The 13,729-nt window shown below is 40.1% G+C and overlaps 1 protein-coding gene across 1 annotated transcript in view; it reads left to right on the plus strand.

Annotated features, from left to right (window-relative positions):
• PTPRN2 (protein tyrosine phosphatase receptor type N2) overlaps positions 1–13,729 on the plus strand; it is a 592,105-nt gene that overhangs the window by 322,963 nt on the left and 255,413 nt on the right. The window contains exon 12 of the mRNA XM_035129839.2: positions 8,801–8,865. Coding sequence (XP_034985730.2) covers positions 8,801–8,865 — 65 coding nt within the window. The remainder of the gene's footprint in view (positions 1–8,800; positions 8,866–13,729) is intronic.

Raw genomic sequence — 13,729 nt, forward strand, 5'->3', positions numbered from 1 at the left:
TGGACTAGATGACCCTTGGGGTCCCTTTCAACTCTACAATTCTGTGATTCTATGATAGTTTATTAACTAGCTAAACCTAATATAAATAATTCAATGGGATTTCTTTAATCAGTGGTAGCCCTAGTTGTAAGTGAAGTAAAATGCTGATGTGAAACTAATGATACAAATCTTTTATTATCTACTTGTAGCCTTCACAGTGCTTGTCATGTCTCCAGAAGAGCTAAATTACAAGCTCCACTGAGATCAGCAAAAGAAGCCTTAATTCTGCCTTTCCTGTGTCAGTTTTACTGGATGTAGTGGCCTTTATGGGACCAGTACAGTGAAAATTGCTGTAAACAAAAAAAAACCCATTTTAAATTACTCAAGGCATCAAGATACAGATGGGGGATGGGGAAATACTTCCAATAGACTGGAGGGTGAGACATTGCTATGAAAAATTATATTAATGCAAAAGAGATTGAAACAATATCTAATTAAAATCACTTGAAAAATGACTTGAAAATTGGATTTGACATAACATTTACAAGGCTGTCACTATTATTACTGTGCAGCTTAGCCTTTTTGTGCCACCGTTTTCATTGCAGGTTTGCCAGAGATTAGAAAAGAGACAAGTGAGCGATAAAGGTCTTGCATATTTCCCTGCGTTTGAATGGAAAAGGAGGGGCAAAGATAGCTTTTCTCTGCAACCTTTTGGCCTCGTCTTTGACAAATAATCCCTTTGGATATGGGAAAAGGAAGCATTTCAGTGTTGCGCCTGACCATTTAAGTCAGCCACATTGTCACTTCAATGTCTGTAACATATAGCTCGTTCGCGGTGGTTTTTAAATTATTAATCTCTCTAGTATAGCATTGAAATTGGAAATAAAGCAAAGACCAAATGTGCTATGCCCAAAGGGAACAGGATGGCAGAGGGAAAACTGTGCCACATTATGAGAAATCTAATCATTTGTACTGACTGTAACTATGACCGTTTGCTAGAGATTTAATAGGACCAGCCATAAGCTTTGGCACTGCCTGGTCCAGGTATGGTTTATGTCCCCATCACCCTGAACTTCGTCTGCTGTCTACTCTACTACAAATCTTCCTATTTTCACTCTTCTTTTGCCAGCTTCCTGCTTCCCAGCTTTTTTTTTCCACCCCCGAGACTGGCTGGAGCAATTTTACAAATGCTTTACCCTTGGGATGTGGAACAAATGGGATAAAATCCATTGGTACTACACTCCTATGGTGGTATCTATTTCTCTAGGACAGGGATTGCCAGCCTTTTAGGGTCAGTAGGAACATTAGGAACTCTGAGGAAGTCCTGTGGGTGCCAGTCATAAAATGGCTGCCGTAGGGGGTGTGGCATGATACAAAATGGCCGCTGAGAGGAAAAACCCAGACTGGGCCACAAAATTGTTCTTGCATGCTCCCCCATCTTGCTCCACCACACTTGCTCACAAAAAGAGAAGCTTTTTGCCCGTGTTCAGAATGGGAGGTTGGCGCCCAATCTTGGCATGCAGTGAAATGTCAGAGTGTTTGGGTGAGACAGGTTTAATGTAAGAGAGCCTGGGCAAACTGAGGCAGAGTAAGTGAGCAGGAGAGCAAACAGCCGCTCATGTTTTGTGCATTTTTGAGGGGATATTTACTGAGACTTTTTGCGGGCACCAAACTGATGATCCCTGCTTGACAACCCTGATTTGTTGTTGTTGTTGTTGTTTTGCTTTTAATTACCTATCTCTGAATGGCTGTGTTTTATCCATTCGCCTTACCTAAACAGACCTACTGGTTTGTATTAAAAATTAGCAAGGCAAATGGATATTAGCTAAATTACATTTGCCACCCAATGTGGTGAGGCATGAAAACTTATTTGATGTTTGTTAAGTAGTTTCGGATCTTCATATGAGAGGAAGAAGTGGACTGTACAAATGTCAACTATTTGTTCCAAAGGAGCAAATATAACTAACATTTCAACTTCTCCTGCAAGGTAAACGCCCAAAGGATGCTGAAATGTCAGTGGTTTCTTTCTCTCATTTCCTATTTTTCACTTTTACAGTGAAGAGTGTGAATTCAGACATAGGCTAAAGCAAACAAGTAAGTCCGCAGTGCTTAAACTGAATTGTTTTGACAGATTAAGAGGTCTGGCAGAAAGCTCCTCTTTGGCACTGTGACCCAGAGTGCTTAGTACCCAAAAGTTGCCTAATGATGCATTGCTTGATGTGGTTACCAAACATTAAGCCATCTCCTTGTTTCATAAAATGGCAGAACTTACAGCTGGAAGGGAAGTAACAGTCATCTATCCTAACCCAATGGAAGGCTTGCCTTTTTGGCAGTGAAACAGAAATAAATGCATTCTTAACCTACGAGAGCCAATCTGCTAATGGCATTTGCATTAGCCACTGAAGAATGTATCAGCCCTCTTTTTTGTAATGCAGTCTGCTGCATATTCCGATGCAGTTTAAGGATTTCAACAGTTTTTTTGTCGTGAAATGGTTTCTCTCCACCCATCTCCCACACATCACTGAAATAAATTACGTTGTTCAGAAAGTGCCTCAGCTCTCCTTTAGTCAGATCCAAGGCCCTGTGCTGTGGCAACTTCTACCTCTCCGAACACTCTGTAACCCTCCAGTCGTGCCGCTTAATAGAGCAAAGCCATTAAGTTGTCCCCATTGTAATTTAGATCACAGAAGAAACTTCTACATATTCTTTCAGGTTAAAATAACGTGTATAAAGCAAGCAGGCGATATTATTCCACTATAGCGACGTGCTTAATTATATGGAATTGTCAAGTGCAAAGAATTATTCTGATAAATTAAAATACTAATTAAATAGACTATTGCCGAATTTTGAGAACATTATAGGGTTCCACTTCTTCAGGTAATTTACATATCCTTCATCTACCGAATTTAATTTTAATGGACTTCTTTTTGTGTGTTCAGAAACCCTTTTGTCTCATGGGGAGATTTTTTTAAAAAGGAATTCATATGTTGTTCATTGCCTTTCCTTAAAATAGCAGCTCACTTTTTTTCTTTTCCTTTTTCTTTTTTGCATCTTCCCTTGCAATGTGTGCCATCTTCATTATATTTTAAATAGTTGAGGGAAATGTTATATGGTACAGGTGTATTTCTACGGTTCTGTTTTTGTTTGTTTTCTTCTTTTTTTAATCATGAATTCTGTAAGTAATTGTTTCCCAAGATGTCTCTGACATTTGAGCAGAGAGCAAAATTTCAACTCACGAATCTGCACAGAGCTGTTTTCATACCATATAATCCTTTTTAAAAAAAAGCCTGATGAACCCACTTCTATGCGTATTTCTTCAGATGTTCTACTATGTTCTAATATCTTAGTAAATGTGTTGAGGACTGCAGCCTTAACTAAATACCGTCCATTTTTTCTCCTCACAGTAATCATTACAAATCAGGATTAGCACACCAAAACTTAAGGCGTGTTGTGAAAATTGTGCACGTGTTTTTAACATACCATAGATCATTTAAAGAATTTTAAAAGGGTGTGGTTTTCATTTTTCCGCAATATATGTTTATGAAAAAATTGGTTGCGTTCTGCTTTTTACCTTAGATTTTTGAGCCAAATGAATAAAACTGTAGTTTTTGGCATTTTGACAGGTATCAACACAGATTTGCATAATATCTCCACACTATGAAAGGATTGGTAAAGATGACCCCCTGATCGCTTTCACAACACTTTTTATTTCTTATAGGAAGGGGATAAAATTTCCCAAGGTAATCTATGGTGTCACTACCAGCAACATTAAACCCTTCATCTTGGGGACTGCAGACAGAGCTTTGAGTAATAAAGTTAAATCCAGCACACTACACTTTGTTTTGATAATGCCAAGGTAATCTTGATTTGAGCACCTCCTAAAAGGTATAACACGTGTCATTTATCTTCACTTCTGCCTTACAAGGACTTCAAACCATCAATTCATAATAATGAAGGGACACGAATTGCCATTATTACTTCCATCAATATGAGCTGGGTCTAGACCCATCAAAGAAGCATCAAAGAAGCGTTTCAGTTTAAAGCGTTGTAAATTTAAACAGGGAAAACAGGCAGAGAAAAACTGGGACTCCACATCGCCACCTGGTGGCACAATGTTCTATCGCATATACGACGCAGATAAATCTCTTTTTCTTTACCAGTCTATCTGAGTCCATAGTCTCGCTGCAGCAAGCTCAGACTATATGTACTTCTAGTTTATTGGGTAGAAACGGGAAACAGGAGGCATGAACTAATACAGAACAAGGGACTTAAAGGAACATCAGATCTGGGTCCCGGATGTTTGGAAATGTTTATTGTCAAGGTATGAAAAAGTATGGAAACTACTGCTATATTTCAGTTAGTGAAATGCGGCATAAAGGCTAGAATATTGGGTTTGGACATGAGAAATATCCATTTAGGTGTGAACCTTACTCAAAGATGTTCAAAGAAGGATGGCCCTGGAATCGAGCAAGTCAGTATTTCTGAATTTGACTTTCCTCACAGGGCTCTTGTATTAAATTATTGAGATTACTTCACGTTACCTGCTCTGAGAATAAAATAGAAATGCTGCTTGAGGAGGCTTGAACATCTGAAGTTATTAATATGTTGTTCTAATATGTAATTGATTACTAATGCATGTATGGCAACTGGAGACTCCTGTGAACTCAATTATGTTGTTCTCTGGATAATATTTCCTCAGTGTCCATTTTCTCTTTGTGCACTCCCCGGTTTACACATGGACCTGTTGAAACTACTTGTACTCAGGACTCAGACACACCATTGACACATACCAATAGCACCCATCTCCATAGTCGGCTGTCATATATTGATTTAGCAAATGACCAGTAATTTGATGAGCGCAGCAGAGGAGCAATGTTTCCCCACACCCTCATCAGCTTCTCGGCCTTGTATTGTAAAATTCTGAAGACTAGGCATGTTCATAAACATTCAATGACCCGTCAGCGCTGGCATCAGCGACTAGGAAAGTTCCATTCGGAAGCCAGAGCTCTTACAGCAATTGCCATGGGAGTGTCAAAACGCCACAGCCTGTGGTTATGTTAGGTTTTCTTCTTTTGTCAGGTTTATCTGATTTGAGGGGTAAATTGGCAGAAAAAAAACACCTCAATATCGTGTGTTTTCTTTATGGCCATGGCAAAGGGCCTTAAATTTTGTCCAAGGCTTGCTTTGTCTGGGAAGAACTATGTATAAATAGATACTTGGTATTGGCAGATAACTTCCATTTTCTTATAAATTTGTGTAATATCTGTGAAACAGGACACACTCAGGTTGCAGTAGTTTGCTGATGTATATATAACATATTGGAGACAACATTCATTTTACACATGAAACTTGAAATCAATGGGATTTGAGTGCACCTTCTTTTTAATTATTCCAGTACGTAAAAAAACTAAGTTGTTTAGTACAGTACATGTACCAAACCAATGTGATCACTGATGCAGATGAAAAGGCATTTTTATATATATTGCAAGAAATACGTAGGCGTTTACACATTGAAATCATTATTCTCTCAACAAGGCTTGCATCTTAATCCCCATCCAAGCATTGATTCTGAGCAGCTAGGGAGAGTTGAGTCACGTCTTTGCCTCAGTTTGCCCTTCTCTTTGTACAAAGGGGATTTAATAATATTTACTTAGCTATCTCTCTGGGGAATTGTAAGGATAAATAACTGATGTTAGTTGAGTCTTTGAATGCGTGAAGCACTATATAAATAACTAAATAGCAATACTGAATTGAATTATCTATCAATCTACACTTCTAGGCTGCAGTCCAGGAAAGGTCTTGAGCATGCTTGAAAGCAAAGAGAGGAAAACATTTTTGAAGCCCTGGGTGTGCACATTTCTAATGCAAGAACTAGAATGCAAGGGGAGTGTTCCAAAGTTTATGGGATTAAGAAGGCTGGTAGAAATGGGCAAAGAGCTTAATGTTCATGGCAAATTCCATATCTTTAGACACTGGGGCCATCCCCACCCCCAGAAAGAAATCAACAAGATTGTCAACTGAATGAAGTTCAGTCCTTAGGCATGGAGACCTCCATGTGATTTGTTGCAATAAAATGGGGCTGACAGTAGTCTTCTGACCTAAACAGATTTCAATGAGGGTATGATCGAATGAACTAGTACCTCCACAGGACATGGGGCCTATACAGTGGTACCTTGGTTTACGAACTTAATCCATTCCAGAAGTCCGTTCTTAAACCAAGGTGTGCTTTCCCATGGCAGTGGGGGACTCAATTTACAAATGGAACACACTCAACAGGAAGCAAACCATGTTCTTATTCCAAGGCAAAGTTCACAAACCAAAACACCTACTTCCGGGTTTGCAGCGTTCTTAATTCAAGTTGTTCATAAACTAAGCTATTCTTAAACCAAGGTGCCACTGTACATGCTTTATTTATTTATTTATTTATTTATTTTCTTATATTAAAATGTATATGCCACATTTCTAAGCAAAAATAACCACCTAAGGTAGCTTACATTACATTAGGGTAAAGCAATATAACTGTTGGGTTTTAGCATTTGTAATTTGGTTAAAAGAATAAATATTAGAAATGGCATAATAAAAGGAGAATACCCTAGATGAGGTTTAGGGCAAGTATTCTTTGGTGAGAGAGCTTCAGCAGAGATTTTAAAATCATACTACATGTAGCAAAGCTAAGCGTGGAAATACAGGTTGTTAGATCTTTACAATATCCCTTTCTAAGTCACTTTCAAAACTCTCCACTTATCTTAGTATAGAATGTTTGGTAAGTTTGCTTACAAACTCTTCAGACGTCAGATTTATGTGGTTTTCCATACAGCAGTAAGAAAACACAGGCAGCAAAACCTAGCTTAGTTTCAAAGTGGTAAATGTTTCTAAATTATTTGTATGGAATGACAAAGATGGCTTGCTAAAGCCATGCATTGTAAGCTTCGATGTCTTTACTGGTTGAGTTCACATAGTGGAAAGGGAGAGAACAAAGAGTTTGGTAACCCTTCCAAGGTAAGTGACCTAGCTAAGCCTGGCAGGACAGCTTATTCTATGGTCTTAACCCCTTCATGAGGCCCAACTAAGTTTTGAAAGGTTGTGGCCAGGTCTGACTTCTCTAAGAATGGATGCAATTGATGAACCATACAGAGCTGGCCATTGCCATCACCTCTTGACCCAAGAGCAACACTACATTCAGGAATGCCTTTCAAGTGTGAGACTTGTTACTTTAGGAAGAGTGCAATTCACTGCAGAGCAGGCTGGATACCTCCTCTAAATGTTGGATTTTTTGAATAGTCAAGTTACTTTAGAGCCGGTCTAATGTAAATACTGTCTGTTTAAGAGAAACAGGTGCCGGTGTTTCTGTTAATTGCTCACAGGCGTGGGCTCTGTTTCTTGTATATAAGGCTTTGCCAGAAAGCCTTCTGTATCTCTTAGTTAGATCTTTCAGTTTGATTCATCTCGTAGTAGATCACTCTCTCAGTTGTTCTCAGTTTAAGAGATTCCTTAGTTGAATCTTAGTATGATTGCTTAGTTATAATGCTAGTTTGCTGTTAATTCTCGGGTAGTTTAATGGGAGTTTTGTGGGAAATTTTGTGGGAGGTTTGGAAAGTGGGTAGATAACATTGCTAAGAGAGAAAGCATTTATCTTTAGTTTAAAGTCTCTTTAGAGTCAGTTTGTTTTTCAGTTAAAGAAGCCCAACCATTTGTATTTTCATCTGCATACTTTTACAAGTGTGCAGCTAGTAAGGGGTTTCATATAAGGGAGATAATTCCCTACGCTCTTGGTGGTGCTTTCTTAGCCAGGTCGACTTCTGACTGCGTATACTCTGCGTGAAGTGTACTTCAAAGGGCTGCTGGAAACTGGGATATATGATTTAGGTTAAGCAAGTTTTAATACCCAGTTTTCTCCAATATTATTATATAATTTTTCAATACTAAAATCACCAGAACTCCTGACCAGCCGTATGATTGACCCTGGTGTATAAAATCAGCAGCTTTATCTACCAGATCACAAGAACACCAGCAGACCCATGTGGTCTAGCAACTGATTGCATGAGGACTGAAGTCTCAGGAGCACACCATATATTTAAAGTACATTTAGCATACATTTTAAAACATATGCCCCCCCCAAAAAAAACCTCCTAGGAACTGTAGTTCTGTATCCCTCACAGAACAACAGTTCCCAGCATCCTTAACCAACTACAGTACCAATACTTTTGAGGAGAAGACATGTGCTTTAAATTTATGGTGTTGATGTGGCCCAATAAATGGATGGACTCTGATATTAGCTGAAAAGCCCTGTGGGTCATGATGGGGTAATGGCTTCTTGGTAATGGCTCCCTGGCTGAAGAACATCCTTCTGCCAAGTGTTTTGGCTGTCCATCTTTCGGACCCAGCAGAAAAACATTCCTCTGCCTCTAGGATTTTGAGTGCTGGTATCTATATATAGAACCATATGCGGAAATTCTATGATTTTGGTTTATATATTGTTATCTGACCTGAGATGATCTGATGGACAGGATATAAACCCTATTAATTAGTTGAAAACTCTGTTTCTTAGTTTATGCAATGCTATGTGACAAATAGAGCCAGTTGGTCTAAGAACTTGATTCTAGGTTCAAATGTTTAGCTATGGTTTAAATGATTAGCTGAGGGCACATTTTGATTCCTCATCCCATCCTCTGTGAAACTGAAATAATCCCACTGGCAGGGATTCTGTGTGGATGAATGTGGGAAAACATTTGGCATCTCAGCAGTGATGAAAGTGTATGATGCAAAATCCTTTCATTCTCAACTTTCCTTTAACTCTGCCATTCTTTAATTTTCCTAACAGCTGACAACAAAGACAAGCTTGAAAAAGCAACAGGACTGAAAATTTTGCAGATTGGCATGGGGGAGGTAGGTGACAACAGTACATGTCATTATCTAAAATGCTTGATTTGTTATTTTATAAGATCCTAGATCTTGTGGATGTTCGTATGTGAACTGTGTTAATCATCCTAAGGGCTTTTAAAAATTCTGATTATTAGACTGTTGTGTCTGTCATAATACAATATCACATTCCACCTACCATATGAGCAAATCTTTGTGGCCTTTAAGAAATAGATTTCCTAGCTTTGTAGTATGTCAAGAGCAAAATCCCCTAGGATGAACAAAGCAATTGATGTGCCTGATTATTCCCACCTGGTTTCACTCAAGCTCTGTTTCATCTCAAGATCCACAGGGACCTAAATTTGATGTATTTGTCCTTCCAATATGTAGATGAGCCTGCTTGTGAACTGCTATTTTTTAAAATATAAATATAACACTTTTCTAAGTCATTATAATCACATCACTGGGCATAAAAATCAAAACACAACCCTGTACTGATAGCTCATCATTTATTAATGAACATTTTCCCCGAACTTTCCATGAATTACACCAGATTGTAAATTCTGGTGTTATTTTTACAAAGAAGTAGCAAGCCACTTTTACCGTTTCTACAGATGTTTATTCCCCTCCGAGAGATAGGGGAATCCCCACTGTTCCTCTTTTACTGTTCAGGTGTCCGTTGTAATATTTTCTTCTTCTAAATGACTCAAAAGCATGCACACTTATGTTGTCTAGGTTACGGAAGGCCTGTCCTCAGATCGCAATAGAATAGCAACCTTTATTTCAATTGCAACGTAACCTCAGGGCTGGCTCTAGGTAGAGCCCTGGTAGTGTGGTGCGGTGTACCGGGCCAGGCCGGTAGGCAGGGCGCTGCGCGGCAAAGCCGCGCGGAAACCATGCTACGCCCTGTGAGGGCGGGGGCGCCGGAGCGATCTCTGCCCCTCAGCGCCAGGGCGCCCGACCTGCTCGAGACTGCCCTGTGTAACCTAGAACATGACTTGCCCAAAAACCAAGCTGTGTGTGTGTCTGTCTGTCTGTCTGTGGGGGGGGGGGGTGCAGAGAAATCCAACAGGTACAGGAAGTGGATCCATCAATTGTATCCTTGCATATGCAAGAGATAAAGTGCTCTTGATAGTCAGGAATTCATTGTGCGAGTGCTCCAGATAATCAGCTGAGATTGCAAGGATGTCTGAAAGCACCTGTGATACATTGGAGGCTCTGACTGCTCAAAGGAAAGCCACCGCAGCCTACACACCTTCCAGATATTCCACATCCACAGTTTCTTGCATTGCAGTGAAACAACAAGCACCCACATCTGGGAGCTTTGAAACCCTATTCTGTGCATGCTTACTAAGGGCCAAACTGTATGTGATGCTCAAAAATCACTTGCAGTTGTGATGAATAGCAGATAAAGGGGACTGACCAGGACTATCACGTGCATGGGAGATGGCCCTCTTCTCCCTTCACTGTTGATCCTGACAAAAGTATAAGTCACTATTTGAAATTATTGGTTCCAGAGATCAGAGTCCCAGTGGCAATGGCTGCCATTTAAAGTGGGAGAAACATGCAAATAGCTGCCAATGAGGATTGACTCTAAAAAGCACATCTTGTTTGGTTAAATGAGACTTAATCCCAAGCAAGGTTTAAAGGGAGTTTTTACAGAGTCAGGGATACAGAGTTCTTGCTGCATTTTTTTATTTGCAAGGTGGATGTTCATGGGAAGAATGCAGCTGGTGAACAAACAGTGGGCAGAGATGCAGTCTCTATACACTGTAGTGGGAAGGGAAGACAGGGGTTTGTTCCTCTTTTAATTAGATAATCTGTTTTCTGCTGGATAAAAGTCTGTGATTACTTGTGCTACATATCGTTGTTGTTTAGTCGTTTAGTCGTGTCCGACTCTTCATGACCCCATGGACCATAGCACGCCAGGCACTCCTGTCTTGTTCCTTGACATATATAGCTAAACACATAATTCGAAGGCAGCAACCTAAGCAAACTTACCTGGAGGTAAATTCTATTGAAATCGATAGTGCTTGCTTCCAGATAATGTGTTTAGGATTGGGGTGTTTGTGGGAAAGATAATTAACCCTCGGGCATTTAAACAGGTTAGGAACTTTCCAGGTGCAATTCTGATTTTACTGAAGTCAATGGGATTGCTTTTCTGAACTGGCATCTGTGCCAGAAGGTTACAGAGCAGGGGTTTTTTCCCCTTCTTGTACAAATGAGTATGTGCCTCCTGGAGACAAGACTGCAAGATTATTATCTGCGCTGATGTAATTAAGCGAGGAAATTTGAAGCATAGCACATAATTGTGAAAACACGTCTTCAAGGTATAATGCGGCTGTGTATTGCGGCTCAAAGAAAATTAGTAACAGTATCACAAACGGTAAGTATTCACAGTCATGTCACGGTGCCTTATTATGTAAGTCCCATGAGATTTCAACCTTCACACATACTGATAAAAAGGGTAGCACCCTTGGTTCGGATGACCCAGACTTGCCACCTGCGTTGCTAGATCAGTTCTATCAAAACCATCATCATCCATACTGTAATACTAAGAGTTTATTAAAATGGTCTGTATTTTTTTAATGACCATTAATGTGCACATAACCAGTCTAGTTTGTCCTGTTTGTTTGGAGCCTTTAAAAAAATTATTTTTTTTCATTTTTTAATCCTTACCTTTCTCCACGGAACTCAGGAGGGAAGCAGGTTGCATTCCATTCATCATACTCATACCCTGCAATGTAGGTTAGGCTGAGAGACAATTACAGACCCAAGACTGGGATGCAAGTGGCTCTGTGGTCCAAACCACAGAGCCTCTTTGGGCTTGCCGATCGGAAGGTCGGCAGTTCAAATCCCCGCGACGAGGTGAGCTCCTGTTGCTCTGTCCCAGCTCCTGCCAACCTAGCAGTTCAAAAACACACCAGTGCAAGTAGATAAATAGGTACTGCTGCGTTGAGAAGGTAAATGGTGTTTCCATGTGCTCTGGCTTCTGTCACTGTGTTCTGTTGCACCAGCAGTTTAGTCATGCTGGTCACATGACCTGGAAAGATTTACAGAAGCCGTTCTGGTTTCTGATTTGATCCCTAAATGTCCCGCATTTCCTTAGGAAGTCCTTATTTTCATTGGAGAAATGTTGGAAGGTATATAGAGTTATGTGACCCCCCCAAGCTAAGAAGATAGGTAAAACTACACTACCATTAGAACTCATCTGAAAGCAGCCCTGTATAGGGAAGTTTTTAGTGTTCCATGTTTTATGATGGTTTTATATATGTTTGAAACCCCCTAGAATGGCTGGGGCAACCCAGTCAGATGGGTAGGGTAAAACTATTATTATTATTATTATTAACCAGGATGTCCCTATTTTCATTGGAGAAATGTTGGAGGGTACGGAGGTGGTCTTTGGGGGAGTGCTTTTGGCTGCAAAGGGAAAGGCCAAGCATTCTTCCAGACATGCAGAAATCCTAGTCTGGATCTCCTCCAGTGGTTGCCATTTCTAAAAGAAGAAAAAGTCCTGGTTAGACAATAATGTGGCAAGAATACCAGCCTATGCTAATCTAAGGTCTATATGCGAAAGGACCTATGGAATAGAAGCCTGCCTGTGCATATTTACCCCAAAGTAAGTCTCAGTGGGATTTATTACTATGCAAGTATGCACAGGATTGCAGATATTCAAATGATACAAGAGCTGCAGTTGTTCAAGCAATCCTGTTTAAATCAAGCATAAAATGATATGTGGAAACATATGCCCCTAGTCCTGCAAACACTGCAGGTATTATCTTTATTTGAAACTCAAACGTCACAAAGACTTCCAGGACGACTCTTCTATGATTAAAGCTAATCACACGCCCATCCAGTGCAACTCCCTCTGTCACTTATCAGAGTGTTTATCCCCCCTTGACTACTGCACAGAAGAAGTATTTTGACTTGTGACTGACAGGTCGCAGCTTCAGCTCTGAAACGGGGTGTCTCCTGTAATCTCTTCTCTTATCTTGTGATTCAAATATCTTTACATCTGTTTTCATGCACGTTTTGCATAAGAAAATGACAGGGAGCTATGATAATAAAAAGTTATATATGGCTCCTGAAATTCAGAGGCACCTATCAGTTTATTCTGATATGTGTTGTGCTCTTGAAACATTGCAAAAAGCACAATAGTGAAGTGTCATGTTGCCTCATGAATCCCTCTGTATTGGAATAGCGTGTGTGATTTTTAAACTAGGAGAATTGTGAAGTGATTGAGCGGTTGCTATGGTAGCAGCAGTAATTCTTTCTTTTTTTTAGCAACATGTAAAATGAAAGAGGGAAGGTATATGTAATGTGGTTGTGTGAATGCAGATGTCCTATTTTGCGTTTGCTTGGGCTATTTAAATAATAATCGATACCCGGAACATATTAATCCAAGTTACAGTTTGTATTTGGGCTTGACAATGTTGTTGGTTTTTAACCATAGACTGTCCTCTGAAAGGAAGCAAAGAGCTAAAAGGAAAAGGCTAGCAGAAAACTTGTTGGCTGCATGTTGGAACATGAATGCAGAATTAAAATTGAGGGTGTTTTGTTTTACAATCCAGTATATCATAAAATAAAAGGGACGCAGGTGGCGCTGTGGGTTAAACCACAGAGCCTAGGGCTTGCTAATCAGAAGGTTGGAGGTTCGAATCCCTGCGACGGGGTGAGCTCCCGTTGCTCAGTCCCAGCTCCTGCCAACCTAGCAGTTCGAAAGCACATCAAAGTGCAAGTAGATAAATAGGTACCGCTCCAAGCGGGAAGGTAAACAGTGTTTCCATGCGCTGCTCCGGTTCACCAGAAGTGGCTTTGTCATGCTAGCCACATGACCTGGAAGCGGACCTGGAAGCTGTATGCCGGCTCCCTCAGCCAATAACATGAGATA

Source organism: Zootoca vivipara, chromosome 12, assembly GCF_963506605.1.
Source record: "Zootoca vivipara chromosome 12, rZooViv1.1, whole genome shotgun sequence".
Lineage (NCBI taxonomy): Eukaryota > Metazoa > Chordata > Lepidosauria > Squamata > Lacertidae > Zootoca > Zootoca vivipara.